At 34.6% G+C, this 21,838-nt stretch overlaps 1 protein-coding gene across 1 annotated transcript; it reads left to right on the top strand.

The window, feature by feature from the left end:
* The first annotated feature begins 7 nt into the window (after nucleotides 1-7).
* LOC144972107 (uncharacterized) lies at nucleotides 8-21,815 on the top strand. The gene is made up of 10 exons (XM_078913197.1): nucleotides 8-116; nucleotides 1,386-1,519; nucleotides 2,125-2,292; nucleotides 3,315-3,430; nucleotides 4,704-4,856; nucleotides 5,440-5,536; nucleotides 10,675-11,494; nucleotides 12,637-12,756; nucleotides 14,505-14,741; nucleotides 17,210-21,815. Exons 1-10 carry the CDS (start codon nucleotides 106-108, stop codon nucleotides 19,701-19,703), a joined length of 4,350 nt encoding a protein of 1,449 aa, XP_078769323.1. The 5' UTR covers nucleotides 8-105; the 3' UTR covers nucleotides 19,704-21,815.
* The last annotated feature ends 23 nt before the right edge of the window (nucleotides 21,816-21,838 follow it).

Raw genomic sequence — 21,838 nt, 5'->3', positions numbered from 1 at the left:
TGAGAGTTATTACCCTTGTTTCGACAAAAGATGGTGGTGTTCGGCCAAGGGAGGGCAAGTTCCATAATTAACCGAAGAGATAGACGTTGATGTTCGAAGAATCCAATGGAAAACAGGTAATTTGATTATAAGGCCTGTGATCATTTTGTTTTAACGAGCCGTATAGTTGATGTGTATTTTAATGTAACGTTTAGTATACCAACAAAACCCCGGAAAAGGCCCCGTTCCAAAATATGCATGGAGGTTCCGGTAGGGATAAAGAGTGAGGTTCTCTCACTCTCAAGTCTCAAGACCTTGAAACTGAAAGACTCCTCGTCAAATCGACGAACGTATTTGGTTTCAAATCTATTGTTATGTCAATCAAAAAAAAAAAGATAATAATTTAGTAATGGGTGAGAGAGTGAGGGGGAATCGGACTCTGGGGTAAAATTTCAAAATGTTTGTAAAAGTAAACGTCAGTATTTTTGTAACGGCTAGAATGAAAAATATACAGTAAAAGTTTCCTCCCCCCCCCCCCCTCATCCGACCCATTTAAAATGAAGAATAAAAAAAAAAAGAAATCTCACATCTCAAGTCAAAGAGTGTTTACATTTTATTCACCTGAGACTGATACTCGCAAACTCATGCAAACATTTCATCATTGTTATTATGCCGTGGGTAGTGAAATTCCATGGCAATTCAATAACATAATTTTTAATTTATCAACTATAGTCTTATCAATGCTATATATAGGATAGGGTCTTTCCTAAATCGGTGGTCCCTCCCCAGCTACATAATCTTGGCCTGGATATATAGACGCGAATTTTTATTTTTATTTTTTTTTCGGGGGGGGGGGGGGGGGGGGGGTTGTCTATGGAGTGGCTCTTATTAAGTGTTAAGTATGAGTAGAACCATTTCATTGTATCCTTAACCTAAACCTGCTGTCATCATCCCTTGATCACAGCTGAAAGAGTGGGATTAGGTCAATTAGGTCAATGGGATGAATGACCATACATATTGTTTTGAGCATTCGCTCTCATCAGGAAGTATACGCACACACACACACACACACATACACACACACACACACACACACACATATATATATATCTGTTGTCTATGGAGTGGCTCTTATTAAGTGTTAAGTATGAGTAGAACCATTTCATTGTATCCTTAACCTAAACCTGCTGTCATCATCCCTTGATCACAGCTGAAAGAGTGGGATTAGGTCAATTAGGTCAATGGGATGAATGACCATACATATTGTTTTGAGCATTCGCTCTCATCAGGAAGTATACGCACACACACACACACACACATACACACACACACACACAAATATATATATATATATATATATATATATAATATATATATTGATAATTCAAACATTTTTCAAAAATCAGGGACACCTTTCATGTTGATGGCTCTGCTGACCATCTTCCCAAGACCCTTGATTTAGATGACTTTTATCCGACCAGTGAAAAGGTGCACAATGAAGTGGAAAAGAAGGAAGATGATCTTGCTTCCATGTCAGTTTGTAAGTACTGTATTTGTAAAACAGCTACAAGCTTTTTATTTTCATCCATTGCTTACAATTTTATGTCTTATTACTTTTCAACTTTTCATACCAATTTTGAAATTTATTTTATTTTATATTTGTTAAATAAATTTTGTTAACTCTCGAGATCATATGAATGGAAAAAAAAATACTCTTGGATGACTAAAGTCTAAGGAAGCACATCCTAACAGAAAAACAGGCAGAAGTCAGAGTCACTGGGCCGTAAGGGTAAACTGCAGCTACATGCACCCCCCCCCCCTTCCCCCCTTTCAATCATGAAGAAGAATAGAAAATTGAACAATTTTTTTCAATTTTTTATCATGGTGGCCACCAGAGACTTAATTATATATATAAAGAAGCAAAATCCATAACCACATATTGAAAGAATAGAATGAGTCATGACTTAGGAACCTCATCATAATATTATCTTTCATTGGTGATGAGAAAAATTTTTTTTCTGCAATAATATATTGATAGTAAAAAAAAAAAAAGCCCAATCAATACTTTTCACGTCTCTGCAATCCCAATGTAATTTATCATAATTAACCCAAGTATATGTTTGTTTCCTTTTCAAATTCGTAAAGGGTGTGAGGAATGTTGTGCATACAATTTTGGAGATTGTTTTATCCATGGTGGAGAAATGGTGGTAGCTCTTGACAATGAGCTGCCATCTAGAGCTGTCCTGTCCTTGCCAAAAATTTTGTCATTTTTGAAGTCTGTCAAAGGTAGAGGAGTTCATACTTCAAATCAGGGTAGGCAATTTTGTTTTAATGATCATCACAGATGTAATTAGACTTCTTCTCTCGTCTCTCTTTGGGTTCTACATCAAGTATTGTGCGGCTATGTGGTCTAATGTTCAAGCCTCGCTCGGTGCGTAGTTGAGTCCTTGGAGAAGGCTCTTTGCTCACATTCTCTCACTGTACTCAAGTGTAAAATAAGTACCTGGCCGAACAATGTCTCTGTCCGAAAAAAAAAATGCAACATCGCCTAACATGCGTTGTGTCCCATCCTTCATGCTAAATGTTGTTGGCCAGGGACCCCTTGTAAAGCGTTTTGTGCACGTTTAGTGGATATTGCGCTATATAAAAGCTCAATTAAATAAAATAATTATTTAATTGTTTTCGTCGTGGGGTTTTGAACCCAAAATGCTCTGTGCTATGTATTTTGTTCTGTTTTTTTTCAAAGCTGTTATAGTTATATTGATTTTCATTTAATACTTTTTACATGTTAGGTATTTTAAATCATTGATCTAAGACTCCCTTAATAATTTTTATATGCAGATAGTAACAAATGTCTCCAGTTGATGGCATGTTCGTATATTTTTATACTCATGCAATCATCTGTCATTGTGTATGATAGCATAGAATTTGACTCAATCCAACAAATCGACCCAAGAAAAATTGTTAATTTTATTAGCGCTCGTGGGGAGGAGTGCACAAATTTAAATAGTGTATTGTACTCATAAGTTCAAAGTTTGTAATATTTTAGAATGTGACAACACTGTAGTCTGAATAATCGTAAATGATACTTTTACAGCTTATGTGTTCTAAATATTGCCTGACATGCCTTTATTGAGAGAGAGAGAGTTTCTGTGTTGTTGATTATGTAAAAAGGTGTTTGACGTAGTTTTGGGTAGGGATTTTCTGACGTTTGTTGCGGTATGAATTGTGATTTATGTGAATTACATATGGGAGTAGTTTTAGGTTAAATGGTGGTCTTTAGTAAATTAATTTTAAAAATCATATGAAAATGATTTCTTGTCTTTTTTTTCTAGGCAAGAATGGAGTTTTTGCCAAAAAGGTGATCAAAGCTCGGACACAATTTGGTCCTATGGAGGGTGTGCTGGTTCCAAACAAGCCTTACATTGCTGAGGGCAACATAGAGTATGGAGTAAGTGTTTTAAAACATAGAATAAATTGGAAATCCTTGAAATAACCATACTTTTTATTAAATCTTTTAAGACGATAGAGTACTCAGTTATTTTTGTATTTAAAAGGGTTCTGCCTCTTTATTTTATCTCAGTTGAGATGTTATTGTTTTTTTTTAGGTTGTGAAGCCCTGATCTCTGAGTTCACTGTTTTGTGTTAGTGCTTGGCCTTTGCTACCTTAAAGACTGACATATGCCTAGAATTACATTACAATACAGGGTGATGATTACAAAATGAAAGTGAAAAGTAAGTTGTTGCATTCAAAGAAACAAATTAAATGATCCCATTGGCTGTACGATTGTAAACAACTCACTATTTACTTTCTTTAGGTAGCCATCGCCCTCTATTGTGGCATATTGTTTTGGTCAGTATAACAGGCTCTGAGTTTATGACGTATCGGTTAGTGCTCTCTGCTAAAAGCATGATTCTTCATGACTTTGCCAATGAACTATTTTAGGAGACATCTGTAGTGCCCCAATAGGTCTCTTTGGCCCTGCTGTGCACAATTGTAACTAAATATCTCTAAACAGTATTGTGTCGAGATTAAATTTATATTGAACATTGAATTTTAAGTAAAAATCACAGTAATTACATACTTTTTACAGTTTGCAGAATGATAGTCATTCTTTTGATAAAGTATATTAATCTCACTCATATTTCCTACTCCAAGACTAAAGTTATCCCTACTTAATACTGTATTGAGGTGACGGGCCAACATGGAATTCATGAGTTATTGAGTTTTGTGCCATTGCTGGCTCAGCATAATGGTGCTTGTTTTGTTATAAATTAAAATAATGTTGAGTATGGTCAGTGACTGGATGGGTGACAAAGACTACAAAATTCTGGGTCCGGCTTGTGTTTTGGATAAGGCACTTTACACCCATCACACCACATTAGTTTGGTTTGAATTATTACCTAGATAAAGGTAGTAACTGATATTGTAAGAGTACAAGTACAAAAAGGATGCCTAACAGGTGATTTATATTGTAGGAAATGAAAATTTGGTTTTATATTGTATGGCATTCTGGGGATTTAATAAAGTATTGAGCATGGTGTTCATTTAAATACACAGTACTAGTGTTCATCTTTATTTTTATAGAGTTTTTGATGGTATTTTAGAGAATGACAAGATTTTAGCATTAAATTGATGTGCTTATTTGTACTTGCTCCAATGAGATATTAAAAGAGTGTAAGCAAATTTCAATATTTCTATTTTTTATTTTATATTTAATTAGCTGACAGATTCGGATGGGAAGATGTCCTACATGTGTTTGTCAGATGAATCAAAATGTAACTGGATGATGTTTGTCAGAGCTACCAAAGATTTCAGCATGCAAAACCTGGCAGCATTCCAGAAAGATGGTGCTGTATATTTTGTTACAATTAAGGTAAGCCTAAGCTCAAGCTGAATTGGTGGTCACTCTTTACCCCAAATTCATAGAAATTATCATAAACATTATGGCTGATGAAATAATTATTAACAGACGGGGTTATTTTTTTTTTAACATATTTTTTTTTCCAATGGCAGCTGTTGTGAATTCACTCCTTCCTTTTTTTCTTTCTATTTATATAAAACTGACTATACCGGGCGAGGGTGTAATATGAAATATATCTAATTGAAAATTGTTTGGATAAAAATTATTTTGAAAAAAAAAAAAAAACCCCAAAAGGTAACTTCAACAGGGCAAAATAAACAATTCAATCAAAACTGAACACTTGTGTTTGCATTCCTTTATTATACTTTTTTCATTGAAATGCATGTCCTAACTTTTATGGTCACTAATTTCAATGTGTCCAATATTTGATCTTAGAAATATCATTTAAAAATCATGAAAGATGGTTAATGCAGTATTAGGTTTTAGAATTGATATTTCTTTCTTGATTTTAATCGCGTTAGTTTAGAGCTCTTGTAAACACATAAGTGAATTTCAGATTAAAGAAAACGGTGTTTGATATTTTGCTTCCAACCAGAATGTCCCTGCTGGTACAGAATTGCTAGTTTGGTATTCAGCACCTTATGCAAAGGTCCTGGGGAAGGAAATCCTTGTACCTCAGAGTTCTCGACATGGTATGTTGTTCATGAAAATAATAATAATAATAATAATAATAATAATAATAATAATAATAATAATAATAATAATAATAATAATAATAATAATAATAATAATAATGATAACAATAATAATAATAATAATAATAATAATAATAATAATAATAATAACAATAATAATAATAATAATAATAATAATAATAATAATAATAATAATAATAATAATAATAATAATGAGGGTGATGGTGATGATGATGATATTAGCAGTAGCTGTAGTAGAAATAGTAGTGTTATGATTTGAGTGTGGTACTATGAATGACAAACAAAACACATGTGGTCTAGTCGTCAACCATGTTTATTCACAACTGAGGGGAAGTTGGTATTTTAGTTGCCAGGTCCATATGGTGTTGCCATATTGGCTGTTTTCAACTAAGTATGATTATATAACATCCCCCTTTCCAACAACATTATAATGTTGAGATTATAGTCAACGTTTTTCATTTTATTCTTCTGTGAAAAGATGTTTCCTCTGTTTCTAAACTACTGACTGAATTATGATAAATGTAAAACCTATCCAATGCCCTAGCGGCTTATTTTAGTGTATATTTGCATCTAGTGTTTGCAAGTCTGTCGTGTTAGTGGTCGTATTCTCAATCATATTTCATGCTAAATGGCCATGCCTATCATTTGTAAGTCTGTGGAACCTTAACAGTATGACCACTTTTAGTTATATAAGGTGATTTACTTTTGTTTGTCTGTGTGTTGTGTTCCTGTGAAGACAGATTGTCTTCACGAACAGAAGAGCGCTCGTGCTTGTTCTGTTCGGGCACAGGTGAGCATGGGAGCTCGACCTGTGCTGCCGTTGTCTGTACCATCTGATGATTGGCACTAGATGTCGATATTGGTCTTGCTGTATTTGGATTTGGCAATGGACGTAGATGGTGCCTATTTCGTCGAATGATGTTGTCATTTTCTGTTCTGACAAGGTACGATCTGGGATGTTCGTCTTTCTGCATTATGATACCTTGTTGCCATCTGTTGGTCGATTTGTTTTGGTAGGTTACTGGCTGTCTCATTGATAATTTTGGGAGTTGATACGTTGATCTATTGTAGTAGTGTTCTTGGATTTTCTGCCGATTCTCAAGATGGCTTTTGGTTCCTAGATTGGCAAATCATCTTTCAGTTGTCGGCCATAGAGTAGTTGTGCAGGTGATGGAGTGTTATTGCCAATCGGAGTTGTCCTGAGAGTTAACACGGCCATGAATGGATCTGATGCTGTTTCACGTGCTTTCTTGAGTGTACGTTTCACTATTTTCACCTGGCTCTCTATGAATCCATTGCTACGTGGATAGTGAAGTGAACTTGTGTCATGGCGGATTCCATAATTTTGTGTAAAATTTTTGTAGCATTCCCGCTAAAATGAGGACCATTGTCTGATCTTATGGTTACAGGAATCCCATGTTCACTAATGATTTGTTTCGTTAGTGTCACTATTTTTTGGCTAGTGCTTTGGTTTTGCGGAATCTTCCTTACAAAATGAAACTTTGTGAAGTAATCTGCAACCAAAAGGTATTCTTCTCCATCAAGGTAGAACAGGTCTGTACCTATTGTGTGCCATGCATGGGGTGGAACTTCAGAAGGGATGAGAGGTTCTTTCCTTTGAGATGGTTGGTAAGCTTGGCATGTTTTACACTCTTTCGTGATTTCTGCTATGTCTCTGGTTATGTTTCTCCAAAACACTGAAGCTCGTGCCCTTAGTTGAGTTTTTTCAACCCCCAGGTGTGGTTTATGGAGTGTTTCAAGGATCTCTTTCTGTAATGTTTTGGGTATGATAACTCTTCTGCCTTTTAGCAAAATACCTTCCTCTATGCTGATTTCATCTCTGTAGTTCCAATAGGGTCTGCAGAGGTAGTCAACATCTTGAATTTTCTCTGGCCATCCAGTGAAAACTGTATGCTTGAGAGCATTTAGTTCTGTGTCTTGTTCGACTTCCTCTTTGATCCTCTGAAGCTTGTCATTGCTGAATTCTGAAAGTAGGGAATGTATTTGAACATTCAGGTCGTTGATAGGGTTCATTTCTTGTGGAGAGATTCTTGACAGTGGGTCTGCAATTGCCATTTCCTTGCCTGGAACATATTTTATCTTCAAGTTGTAAGGCTGAATTCTAAGCAGCGTTCGTTGCAATCTGGGTGGTGCTGCCTTCAAATGTTTGAGTTGGATGGACTCAAGGGGTTAATGGTCGCTTTCCACAATGAATTGTTGTCCACATAGATAGGTGTGGAATCTCTCGCAGCCATAAACGACAGCCAACATTTCTCTCTCTATATTGGCATATCTTGTTTCCTCTTCCGTGAGGGATTTGCTGGCGATTGCAACAGGGAGACCTTCTTGTAGAAGTGTGGCCCCTAACCCCTTCAGTGATGCATCTACTTGGACCGTGATTGATTTCCTGCTGTCGAAGTATGCAAGTGTTACTTTTTCAGATAAAGCCTCTTTGATTTTGTCATAAGCTTCTGGCATTGTAGCATTCCAACAAAAATCGCTGTCTTTTTTCAGGATTTCTCTTAGAGGTGCAGTAAGGTCACTGGTGTTTGGAATGAATGTGCTCATGTATGTCGTCAGTCCTAGGAATGATTGTAGTTCTCGGGGCGTTTGTGGTGGCTTCATATTCTTGAGAGCTGCTACTTTTGCAGGGTCTGGTTTTATACCATCTTCTGAGCATATGATGCCATAAAATTTGATGCTTTTTTGTTTTATTTTGCACTTTTCTGGATTCAGTTTCAAACCGGTGGCTTCACATCTTTTCAACATCTCATTGAGGTTGGCATCATGTTCTTCTTCTGTCTCCCCATGTACCACAATATCGTCTGATATTCCAATCACGCCTTTGCATCCTTCAAAAGTCTGATCGATCTTGGCTTGAAAAATGTCTTGGCTCATTTTCAGACCAAATGGCATTCTCAAGAATCTGTATCTGCCGAAAGGGGTATTGAAGGTTCTCAGGTAACTGGATTCGTCGTCCAGTTCAATGTTCCAGTATCCAGCTTTTGCATCAAGTATGGAGAAATACTTGGCACCATTGAGTTTCGGTATGATTTCTTCAAGTGTTGTAATGGCATGATGTTCTCTCAGTATAGCCTTGTTTAGATCTTTCGGGTCAAGATATAGTCTTAGTTTGCCATTAGTTTTTTCTTTGTAGACAAGGCTGTTGACCCATGCCGTCGGTTCACCTTCTTTGATTTTGTTGATGATTCCTTTTTCTGCCATTTCGTCCAATTCTTCTTTTATTCGGTCTTTCAGGATAATTGGGACTCTTCTTGGAGCATGTATCACTGGTGGAATATTTTTGTCAATGTTGATGTGATATTGGCCTTGGAATTTGCCAATACCATTGAAGGTATCTGGAAATCTGTTCTTGATCTTCTCTTCACAATTTTCATTTTTAAGTTGGCAATTAATTGTGATTAGATTGAGTGCTTGAGCTGTTGGCAGTCCTAAGATTGTGTTTCCTTCATCTTCTGTGACTTAGAATAAGGCATTTTGGTATTTGTCTTTACTCGAACAGGGAAAAGTAACTGTTCCAAATTGTTTGACTTGGTGACCGCCGTATGCCATCAATGTTCTTGAGGAAGGCTGGAGTGATTTTGGTAATCCTTCTTTGTCGACATCATCTGGGTACATGTTTTTTGTAGATTCTTAGTGGAAGGGCGTTACCTTGTGCACCGGTATCAACTTTCACCTTTAAAGTAGCAGTCTTCTTCTCGTTAAGTTTTATCTTTATTGAGGTGAATACTTCGTCTTTCAGGCTCTGTATTTGCAATGTTTCAAAATGTAAGTCTTCGTCTTCATCTTCAAGTTCAAAATTGTTCATGTTTTTTCTGTTGTTATCGTACTTTAGTTTCCTGCACATTTTCTTGAAATGGTGCGGTTTCTCGCAATAGTTGCAAATCTTATTCTTGGCAGGACATTGGTCAAAGGGGTGCATCTGCCCACCACATTTCTGACATTGTTTGTAATTCTGCTTTAGATGTGTTCTTGCCTTCTGTCTTTCTTCATCTGGCTTGGTTTTACTCTTTTCTTTTAAGGTGTACACTGTTGTTTGTTGAAACTTACTAATCTGTTGTTTTGATGTCTCCATTGCTCTTGCGGTGTCACTTGCCTTCTCCAAGTCTGCATCTCCCTCTTGAAGTAGTCTTTCTCTTATTCTGGCATCATTTGTCCCAAATATGATGCGATCTCTGATGAGTGAATTTTTTATTTCTCCAAATTCACAATCGTTGGCCAGAATCTTCAAATCTGTAATAAACTGATCGACCATTTCTTCAGTTGCCTGCATTCTGGAATTGACCTTGTAGCGGACCATTGGAACGTTTTTCTTTGGTTGGCAATACCTTGTGAATCGTTCTATCATTTCACTTACTGCCAGTTGCTCCTCGGTGTTCCAGGAGTTGTAAATATCTCGCCCATCTTCACCAATATAGAGCAGGAAGTAGCTACTCTTTTGTTCTTCGCTTTTCTCTGCTAATGGGCCAGTCAGCAGTAATTTCATGTGCTGCAACCATTTTCGCCAGTTTTCTGAAATGTTCCCACTTTCAAAATTCATGGGACTCGGTTTTATGGAGTCCATCTTTGGGTTTGGAACTTTAGTCAGGAACTAGTTTTGGTAGAAGAAATAGCTCGATGCAATAGAAAATGTAATATACTCATGGAGTTTCTGAAGCAAGGGTTTACTTATCTGTATCTTCTGACACCATGTTATGATTTGAGTGTGGTACTATGAATGACAAACAAAACACAAGTGGTCTAGTCGTCAACCATGTTTATTCACAACTGAGGGGAAGTTAGTATTTTAGTTGCCAGGTCCATATGGTGTTGCCATATTGGCTGTTTTCAACTAAGTATGATTATATAACAGTAGTAGTAGTACTAGTAGTAGTAGTAGTAGTAGTAGTAGTAATTGTTGTTGTTGTAGTAATAGTATAATAAAAGTAATAATAATGATGATATTAACAAATGGTGATGATCATCATTAAGAATGAGCAATATTATGTAATGCAGAATTCGTTCCTGATCTTTTAATGTCAAAATATTACCATACATAAAAACTCTTAGGATAGATAAACATATTGAATCATTTAACCATGGTTTATTCTCAGGTGTGTGTGTGGAAAGAAATGCTTCTGACCAAAAAACTTTTAACAAGGAAATTACTGAGTTGAACCCATTATCATCAACTAGTATTCAGCCTGTACAAACGAGGGAAGGAAATTCATATTTTTCTGAATCAAAAACCAAGCGTAATACGGCCAGATCATCAAATCGATTACTTGAATGCACCTCCTGTGGAATTTCTTTTGCAAGAGTGTCTCAGAAAGTAAATCATTTCTGCAAAGGAATGGATGAGATAGAAGGAAATTTCAATGAAACGGGACCTCGAAGGAAAAAAGCTCGACCCAAAAAAGTTTTCACTGATGATCTATATCAGACAGGAGTCAGTGATAATATTCATGAGCATTTCACTGATTCGACAGAACCTGATTTACCTGTTGTAGCTTCAGAAGATATAACTAGCATTTTAGGAAATGAAGAAGTAGAAAATGAAAAAGATTCACTAGAATCTGGTATAAATTCGAGGAGTAATGACAGGAAAGATATTCTATTGGATTATAGTACATCCCCTACAGACCAAATCATCAATGATGGCAACAATTCTGTGACAAGTTCTAAAAAAAGGGGAGATAATGTATTAGACCCTGTCAAAACAAAATCTGAAATAGAAGATAAGAGAGAGGTGGAGTATTGTTGTGATCAGTGCTCATATGAAACAAACTCTTTTGAAATTCTCAATGCCCATAAGAAAAGTCACACAAAAACTGATGAATATATATGCGGTGTTGATGGATGTATAAAGATTTTTAGTTCCAAAGTCAAGTTTTTGCGACATCTTAATATTCACACAAAGACTGAGCAATTCAAGTAAGTACAAGGTTGCTTTGATTTTATTCATTCTTACCTTACCCAATATCCAAAATACATTTCATGTTATTAGTCATGGGAGAGAATCAGAACAATATGTAAATGTGTCAAGTCTTGTAAAACTTTTGACTGTCAAATTATCAGTCTGATTTTTATTTTAGGAATTTCACCCCTATTGTGACTTTTTTTTGTTCATTCCGCACCAGTCGAAAGGATGATAATGGGGTATCAAAAGATAATAGATATATGAATAAAACCTTGAAAATTTAACACATAGGAGATTCTTTCAGATGGGGAAAAGAAACAGATTCTAAGAGCAGTTTATCTGTGTGCCTAGTTTTGATATCTACTAAAATATCACTCAGGCAGAAGCACAGGATTCTGTCAAATGTTAGAAATATTGTGTAATAATCATAAATGTCTAAGGATAATATACTCATCTCACCCAAAATTATGTTGATTTTATCGTTTCCCTCTCAGTAAAAGACTCCAGTAAAGTCCAGTCAAAACCAAATCGTCTCATTCCAGCCCAATGTCACAAAGTTATATAAGAGGGGATAGAAGATTGTGAACCAATTTAGAGCCCACTGGCCTAGGTGACCAACAGTCCTCCGCCTTGCAGGGAATTCTACATGAATATGCAGTCATCATTAAAAGTGTTATCCGTATATATGACCTCTTGATAATCTTATAACAATTTGAATCTAAACTTAACCTTGCATTTTTGTTTTTGTTTTTTTTTGTCGGAGATTTAAACTTCAATATTCATGATCTTTTCTTCACAGCATGCTATGCTAAAATTATTCAGGTGTGAATTTAGATGTTACATTGTTATATATTGATCCTGGATTTCTATACCAGATAAAGTGAAAGTTTTGGAGAGCATTTCGTGTTATAATTTGTGATGATAGCTTTATTTATTTATTTATTTATTTATTTATTTATTTATTTATTTATTTATTTATTTATTTATTTATTTCATTTATGATATTAATAATAACTCAGAGAATTATAAACGAAAAATATTGCCATTTGATTGTATGTGATTTGTTTATCTCATTTTCTGTAATTTCACAGGTTATAAAATTCGGTTTTTAATATAATTTTAAAAATGATTTTTGTTTTCTCTTTTCTTCAATCAGGTGCAATATTTGTAATAATACCTACAGTCGTAGTGACCACCTGAAGAATCACATGTCAGTCCATGCTTGTAACAGGACTCAGTACAGCTGTGATATTTGTGGCAAGACCTATCTATACAAGTATGTTATCCTCCAAAGTCTTCCTTGTAATGGCAACGGGTGGTTGGATGGGAGCATCACCCTTGAATCATATACCTATGATGTTCGCATGGGTGTGGCTAGTGATGTCGTTTCTTCTTCTCTTTACTAGCCTATCCTGCTTCTTTGGTTTGTGATTGTATTTTTGACAGGGGATACTTTTTTTTCTGTAAATCTTCTGCCTGTTTGTTCTTGGTTATTTATAATTTAGCTTATGATATCTTTAGGTTATGATTTTGATTTACATTTGTACTATTTTTGTTAGATTGCTTGTATTTTTGTTTCAGCGGTCTCTCATATAACCTCAATTGTGTTGGAAGAGACCTAAAGCAACAAACAAACAAACAAAAACTTGCAATGGCAAGCTGGTTTTATATTATTCAGAACTTTTAATTAAAGTTTTGGTGATTTAAATAAATTCAAATTTGTAAGAAGAATAGACTTACTGGCAGGAATAACGAATAATGAATAATAATGAATAAGCGTTATTTGAGTATTCTTTTTTTTTTTTGTCAACACAGTTATCTAACTATGAGAATTATAACATTCATGACTCAGTCTGGCATAATATAAGTGTGGATCAGTCACTTGCTGGAAAATTACATCGTTTGAATGGTAAAATTTCAGTTAAATTGACAGGCAAATAAAGTTTATAATTCTTTTTTTTTTTTAATGGTTTTACTGAAAAGAATTAAAATTTCATTCATAATTCATTTTTTTAAATATTTTTTTTTTACTGAAAAGAATTAAAATTTCCTGATTTTGTTCATTTTGGGTTTAAATTTAATCTCTGCGTCTTGTTCACTCCAACATAATACCAGTTTGTGGATATCAGTCACATTTGTACTTCTCATTTAAGCGGATGGCTTGACTTCTGCTCTTTTTAAGTTGAAAATTCTGTTTGAGAGTTACAGTAAATGAAATTTCAAGAATATTTTTTATGATATGTTGATATATTTTTCATTTATTTATAAATTGAACATTTTGTTATGTAGAATCTGTTCAATGAAAGAGATTTTGAAAGAAGATTAATATGTGATAATTAGAGATGGCCTCGTTTAAACACAATTTGGAGTTATCTACACTTCGAATCTTTAAAAAGTTTGAAATGTCCATTTTTGGAGCTGTATTAAATTACGTAATTGTTATAATTATTTCTGCCATGCATGATTGACGTCACGATCGTTGTAGTTAGGGAATTTTCATATGATCTCCATCCTCAGTGACTTTTGCCCAATCTCCTCTCTTTTAACATTCTAAATTCTCACTCATCAGCACTACACACATAAAAATTTGAAGGTAGTATGATATATTTTGCAGACCAACTTGAGAAATTTGTATTGTCAAAATACTCTATTATGGAGAACGCATTAGTCAAAAATGAATCATGGCCTCAGTTATCTTTTTAAAAAAATAATTATACTTTTAGTTTCTGTTTTTCAACATGCAGAAATGTCTCTGAAATTAGATGCAATAAAATAATGAAGGACGAAAGCCACTCCATTCATTGATGTATAGTTTTCAAAAGAATTAAACATCCTCTTATCTATATTCACAAAGATTTCTTTTTCCCTTCTCAGGGTTTGGGTATTCAATTCTAATAATTGTCACTACCTGAAAATAATTAGCTGATCATTATTGCTTTTTTTTTCATTTTTATTTTTTTTTATCTTTCTTGCAAGCCATGTGCATTTAAATCAAGACTAAGACAAAATGGTTTTCATTCTCAGATCAACTTTGCTTTTTCACAAAGCCAAGCATGAAGCCTACGAAGGGACATCCTTGAGATGTTTAGTTTGTGAGAAAAAGTTTGACACCCAGGAAGAGCTGAAGGCTCACGTCAATACCCACAATCGATACAAGCCTGACCAGAAGAAGGATAAAATGCACCAGTGCCCTCAGTGTGACAAGGAATTTCCCACCAAGAAAGATGTCAGGAGACACATGGTTACCCATTCCAGGGAGAGGTGAGTCTAATACGTAGAGGAAGTAAAATGTGATCCTTTGCAATTTGCTTTTCAACGATGGGATCCTTTTTAATAAATCATGTCCTCATCTAACACATGACTTGTGTTATTGATGGTGACAATTTTTCCTTTTTTCTTCTTTTATTTTTGTGAGAAAAATTAATTGTTTTGTCTTTTACGTTTACTTGTACAAAGCCAATCAAAACTAAATAAATATATAAATAAATAAATAAATAAATAAATAAATAAATAAATAAATAAATAAATAAATAAATAAATATATAAATAAAAACATAAAAATGATATGTGTAATTAAAAAAAAAAAAGCATGAATGATTAACAGCTTTTGGCAAGCAGACTAATGGCATTCTGTGATATTTGGAAGTTTAAAATATTTTATATATCTTAAACCACAATGAACGTATTTTGCAGTGTGAAATTGAAAGCTGTCTTTCTTTAATTGTTATTTCCTAAACTACAACTTAATGCTAATGACAGGTTTAAATAACAATATTTAAAGGTACTTAAAGGATGCACCATAAAACTATCACTCCATTAAAAAGAAAAAGAAAAAAAATTTAAGTCTGTTGTAAAACTCTGCGACCAAGTCAGTTGTTAGATATTAAGACAAATCTCAACCTTCATTGCTTTTAGAATTAATTGGTAGGGTAATATATCAATGATTGTTTAAGCATCCATAGTTCACATTGTACGTTGTATGGATGCAGTAAAATCTGCACTCTTCTCATTCAAAGAATGTGGGTAACAATTTTTTTTTCTTCATATTGATCATCAATGCACCGATAAATTGAATTATTCATTTGGAGTCTTTTTGTTGTTAGTCATAATCAAAGGGCTTTACAAATATCAACGTGCTTTGTTGCTAAATTCATCATATCCTTTAACAATAGACTATTCTCAACTTGGTGTGTTTGTTTAGCACAATATCTTATCTTATCTTATCTTACAAAAGGCTTAATAGGAATTATCCTTTACCTTATACAATAGTTTATAATTACAGAATCTCATATAGCTTGCATTGTATAATTCACAGACAGTTTTACACAACTTTGAATGTCAGGGAAAAATGTATCAATAAGGCAATGTAAAATCGAAAAATACTATCATAGAATACTGGTAATTGAAAACTGGTCAAGATCGAATGAATCATAAATGTACAAAGTTCATAGTACAATGAAATATTAATGACAAAAATAATCATGAAAGCAATAACGATAATAAGCATATACATAAGTCTCTGATAGATTATGATTTTACATTGTTTCAGATGTCATGCATTTTACTGGTCAACAATTACAAACCAGTCTACAAAATCATGAAAATCCATGAAATATTACATGGGCTATTACAATTTCTTGCCGCCCTTAGGAGGATGCTAGTCTATTGCAAAGGACTTTTTGCCAGATCTAAGACTCACTACTTGGTAGACAGAGGTCTGAAAAATTCTCTAGTAAACCTTGGACGATACTAATTCTTTTGTTTGTGAGGTGAATTCTCTATAGATTAAGCTATTTAGAGCCCTTCTCTTGAGAAAAAGATTTAAATACGTCCTCTCTGTCAATGAATAAAATTGATATGGACTACACTCTCGATCCACTGACATTGGCAAATAAGTCCACTGTTGTTGTTAGAATGCACATCTCTAGAATTTATGGCAAATAAGTCCACTGTTGTTGTTAGAATGCACCTCTCTAGAATTTATGCGAGAAAGTCAAAGAAAGTATATAAGCCAACTTCTATGCGAAAGAAAGTTTAATCTCAAGCAACAAAAATGTTCTAGAGACAACAAGTGACAACATACCTGCACTAGAAAATTTGGAAATGACACACTATCATTTTAACTTGACTCTCACTCATTGATGATATAGAATCCCATACTCTTTGTAAATGATTAAAATGCCTTATCAATGTCATGTTCACCTTTGGAAAAGCGTAGCCATCCTTTTAACACAGCTTTACTGAATAAAAAAACAACAGAAAAAAAAAGAATAAATAAATAAACGAAACTGGAAACTCTTATTTTATTTCTCTCAATAATAGAGATCACGATGCCTTGATAACAATGCAGTGAAAAAGAATAAAACAAAATTTTGATTTTTTTTTAAAATGAGAAAAGATACTGGAAGAAACTTCCAAACAAATCAATATCTCGGCAATCTCAAGTTACAATTTGTTGAATTGAGGCCATAAGTACTCATGCAGGTAAAATATTCAAACAGAAAAAGTTCTCTATATACAATATACAATTTCAGCTTTCTTGTTCAATCTCATATACTTTTTAAAAACCCCAATTTTAATTCTCATTCAGTTGAGGGAAATTCTAGCTATTTGACAATTATGATGTACATTTGAATGGCTAGTTTCAATGCTGCTACAACGGGTCCACTGATGTTATAATCAAAGTTTGGAAATGATTCAAGAATAATTTTTACTATTTTTGTTTTCAGAGCTTTCTTGTGTGAACATTGTCCCCAAACATTCATCAGAAAAGATCACCTAAGACGCCATTATCTCTCACATCACAAGAAGGAAATTTACGAAGTCCAGCTGAAAACAAGTAAATACGGCTGTCCGGTGTGTCTCAAAGTTTTCAAGAAAAAGGAGTTCATGGACTATCACATGCGTGACCTCCATTCTAATGGTATTCAGGCAGAGGTGCCTACTCATAAACCAAAGGTTTATAAAGAAAGGAAATTACCAAAATCCAAAGCAAAAGTTCAAGATAGTTTAGTATTTCGTCCTTTTCCCAATGCCTTTACTACAAACCCTGAACTTCAGCAACAAAAACAACAACAACAGCAACAACAACAACAACAACCAATACCCAAGCAGCCCTCACAGTATACTGAAAAACAATCACAAGTCTTGCCTGTCCATTTGTTCAAAAATGCTGCAACATCAAATAAAGATAACTCGCAGCCTCAACAAACTTTAAGCTCTGAATCTGATAATATAGACATTTCAATTCTCAGCAAGGCTCTAGGTTTACAGCCTGTTTCAACATCCAAAGTGCTATCTTCTAACCAAAGCTGTTTTCCAGAACGAGAACCAGAAAAACACAATCATCACATTGGGGTTCAGAGGTTAAAATCTCTACTGGTTGACAATGAAGATTGTAAAACTACAGAACAAATTCTCATGGAATTAGATTCGAGGCAGTCACAACAACAGCAGCAGCAACAACCGTTAGAAGCACAACAACAGCTCCAACCACAACGAGAACAACATCAGCAGCCGCAACAATTGCAACCACAATTACAGCAGCAATTGGAGACATATCAACAATTATTAAAACTACAACAACAAAACATCTACTCTCTCAAGACTGTACTTCAAGGACAAGGAAGTCAACAGCCTGTTGTTATTGTGCATCGACCTAAAAAGCAATTCAAGCAACAAAATCAAGAAAATCAGAAACTTCAACAACAAGAAAAGCAACAACAGCAACGACAACAAAAACAACAGCAACTACAGCAACAACAGCAACAGCAAGAACTGGAGGAGCAACAACAACTACTGAATCAGAAACAACAAAAACCTGTAAAATTAATTTTTCATGTACTAAATAACCAAGAAAAACAGCAGCAACAAGAACAAGAACAACAACAACCACAACAAGAACAACAACAACAAAAACAACAACAACAACAACAACAACAAAGACAACATCAGCAGCAACTGCAACTGCGACCTCCTCTTGAAAGATGTGATGGAAAAATCACTCCCTTGCAATCATCAACGCCTACATCAGACCTTGTGTTTCCTAACAATATTCTCAGCCTCATATCAGCTACTCTTGAGGAAGATCTCCCCACAAAGAATGTAGAGTGGTCTATTAGTGGAGACCCCAACACAAATTTGTGTAACAAACCCAATGATCCAAACACTAATAACTCGTGTGGAAATGAAAAGACTTCCAGTATTAATGTATCAAACACTATCAATACTTGTAATAATATATCAAATGGAATGACTCCAGAAAATCTCAGAAAACCAGAACACAGCTATGCTTCACAAATAGAAATACAGAAAATGAAGCCATCCTTTTCAAGCACCAACCTATCAGCGTCTAATACTAATGGTAATCAAAATAATGGATATTCACTATCAAAGGATAACAATAAAAAAGGCTCGAAAGCACAGCAGTACAGAAATATTGCCTCAACACAGTCTAAATCTACACTTCAGAAGATTGACGAATCCACAAATTCTCAGAGTACATCAGCAACGAGCGATGAGGATTTTTACAATTTCTTCAACGTCTTGAAAAGACCAAAAAAAGTTGTTAATCTTAATTCAGGGGCTTTAAATGAAATATTGAAAGAAGTTGGACTCCAGCCATTAATCTCTGAAAGAAACATGAGCCCACAGGAGCAGATCCAGCAAGAACAGAAACAACAAGAGCAACATCAGTTGCAAAGATTGCATCAACGGTCGCAGCAAAATCAGCACTCCCAACAATTACTTCAACATTCAAAACAGCAGCAACAAATGCAACAGCCAATTAAGCAGAAGCAAAAAGAACCATCTCCACCCCAACAGCAGCAGCAACAGCTACAACAGCAGCAGCAAATGCAGCCAGAAGTCGTTAGCAGTTTACCATTAGGATGGCTGGATAGTAGCAGTTTTTCTGATTTTGGGTCAGTGGGAGACTTATCTGTTGGTAGAGATGGTAGTCTTATATCAGGGGCGCTAACTCCCATGGCAAATTTAATAATTCAGCTCCCTGTCAACCTCCAAGATTACCCGCAGATATTAGCACAAGGGCAACAACAACTTCAACAGCAGAACCAATTACAGCAACAACACTTTATGCAACAAAGCACGGCACAGTTAATACAGCAAGATAACCAACAGCAGCAGCAGCAACAACACCAACAACAACAACAGCAGCAACCCCAAATTCAACTTCTAACACAACCGCCTAATTTTCTGCAATGAGAAGCTTAATTGATACCAAACAAATATTGACCAATAAGGTTTATAAGAGAAAATCTCCATGAGAGAATGGAAATCAGTTTACTAAAACTGCAAGGACTTCAGGGTTGCCAAGAATTTTTCTGGTCTGACATTAATAAATGATAAAAATTGCCTGTCGCTGAGCAGTGCAGTCTCGGCTTGTCTTAAATTTCAAGCAATATTAAGCATGGTCAATGATTGTGGAAAATTCTGATCCCAATATTGTGTCCTTGGGTAAGGCTCTTTATGCATGCTACCATATTCGATCTGGTGTGAATGAGTACCTAGCTTTAGGCATTGATGGATGTTGTAAGAGTGTTGGTACAAAAGGATGCCTAACAGGTGACTGGTAATGTATAAAATGAAAATAATAGTTACATCTGGCCTGGCTGATGAATGAACGAAACATTGTGAAGCTCATTGAGCATTGTAACTCTGTGGAAATGCGCCATATAAATGTTCATATTTATTGATATATCTATGTATATGGCGTCTCATGGAAGATGTCTATTTTTCGATACGTTTGTTTGAAATGGACTCTCAACTGTCACTTAAATTTTGAAACAATTTATCATTGTTATTGGTGTGAGAATGGGCTCTTAGTCCTCTTTTCACGTGGCCCCATAGACGTTCGGCCAAGTTATCAGTGAATGGGATGTTATTATCATTTTAAAACTTTCTTATTTCATTCAAATGATTAGCAATTGCTTTATCATGTTGGATAATATTGTCTCACCTTATTTTTTTTTACGTTTAGCCCTCCTTGTATTCATACTAAATTGAATTACAGAGTTCTGATTATCCGTCCCTAAACCATACTGTGCCATGATAAGAAAGCTCCGAAGTTATAACTGGATGGTATCTTTCACCTTTGAAATGATAAAGCCACATTCTCCTATATTTATATCCAATTTCAAAAAGACTTTTATCAGTAAACAGGACATTTCTCCATTTAGTCAAATTCCACTTTAAATGAGAAATTGCTGTCTGAAGTCTAGATATTTTTATCTTTCTAGAAAGCATGGGCCATTTTCAAACAAATGCCGATGAACAGCATAAATTTAAATGTCAAGCGTAGAAGAAGTCAAAAATGCAAAAAGAAAGCGATTTTGATTATGGACAGCAATGACTGAAGTCTTATAGAATAGCCATTCTGCCATTTTAAAAACACTGTATATTCAATGTTAACCAATTAGCACATACCGTATTCTTCAATAAAACGGCAGCATTGGTGAGGATGATCTGTTACTGTACCAGTCAGTTGATCTTTTCTGATAATATAATATGCTGACTTCCTGGTAAGATTGGATTTAGAAAAAAGATCTCTGTACAGACATACATATCTGCTCCAGCCTGACCAATAAATCATGCTTTGGGTTTCATTGTTGAGATCTAGTGTTAATGTGGTGGGTTGTTGCTTAAAGTTATTTTCAATGTTGTGTATTGTTCACCAATACCTATATTAGTGTAACCTGAAAACAACAACAACAACAACAACAAAAAAGCGATTCGAAATCAAAGAATGCACATTGGAAATTTGACACATTTTGCCATTAAAAAAATCCCTCATAAGTTTAAAACTGTCTGTAATAGGGTTGCAACACTGAACCTGATAAAAAAAACCCAATAAATGATATGTTCGGTGATAAAATGTGTCGACATGCTGTCATCTTATCTCCGTGCCTAAAATTCGCTAATGACTAAGAGTAATCATTTTTGTTTGATAGCATATAGAAATGATTACCAAACCCATAGAAAATTTATAACTACCATGAATAATTATTTTTATTTGTCCCAAGATGTATTGAAAAAAACAAAAAAACAGCAACAACCAAACAAAAGCAAAAACAGGTTTCATAGCAATTTTTTTTTCAAAGGGGCTAATTCCCCTGATCTAGTGACTAAAAAACGAGACGCCGGCAACATATATGATATTATTATCGTCAATTACTGGTTTTGATTATTTATTTATGAATGTTAATGTATATTACCTTAATAAATTATAAAAACCTACATAATTGTTATGCCATATTAGTTACCAGTGCAATGAAATATTCTATAATCAATAAAAAAATTTATCACGTTAATATAAAAGTGTCTTCTTATTTTTTTATTTA

Source organism: Berghia stephanieae, chromosome 1, assembly GCF_034508935.2.
Source record: "Berghia stephanieae isolate SIO BIC M18660-M18661 chromosome 1, UCSD_Bste_1.3, whole genome shotgun sequence".
NCBI classification, from domain to species: domain Eukaryota; kingdom Metazoa; phylum Mollusca; class Gastropoda; order Nudibranchia; family Aeolidiidae; genus Berghia; species Berghia stephanieae.
This window is presented reverse-complemented; position numbering and strand designations above follow the sequence as displayed.

Coding starts and splice junctions, on each gene's coding strand:
- LOC144972107 (XM_078913197.1), top strand. Junction 4,857..5,439: donor TATATTTTGTTACAATTAAG/GTAAGCCTAAGC, acceptor GCTTCCAACCAG/AATGTCCCTGCTGGTACAGA. Junction 5,537..10,674: donor ACCTCAGAGTTCTCGACATG/GTATGTTGTTCA, acceptor GTTTATTCTCAG/GTGTGTGTGTGGAAAGAAAT.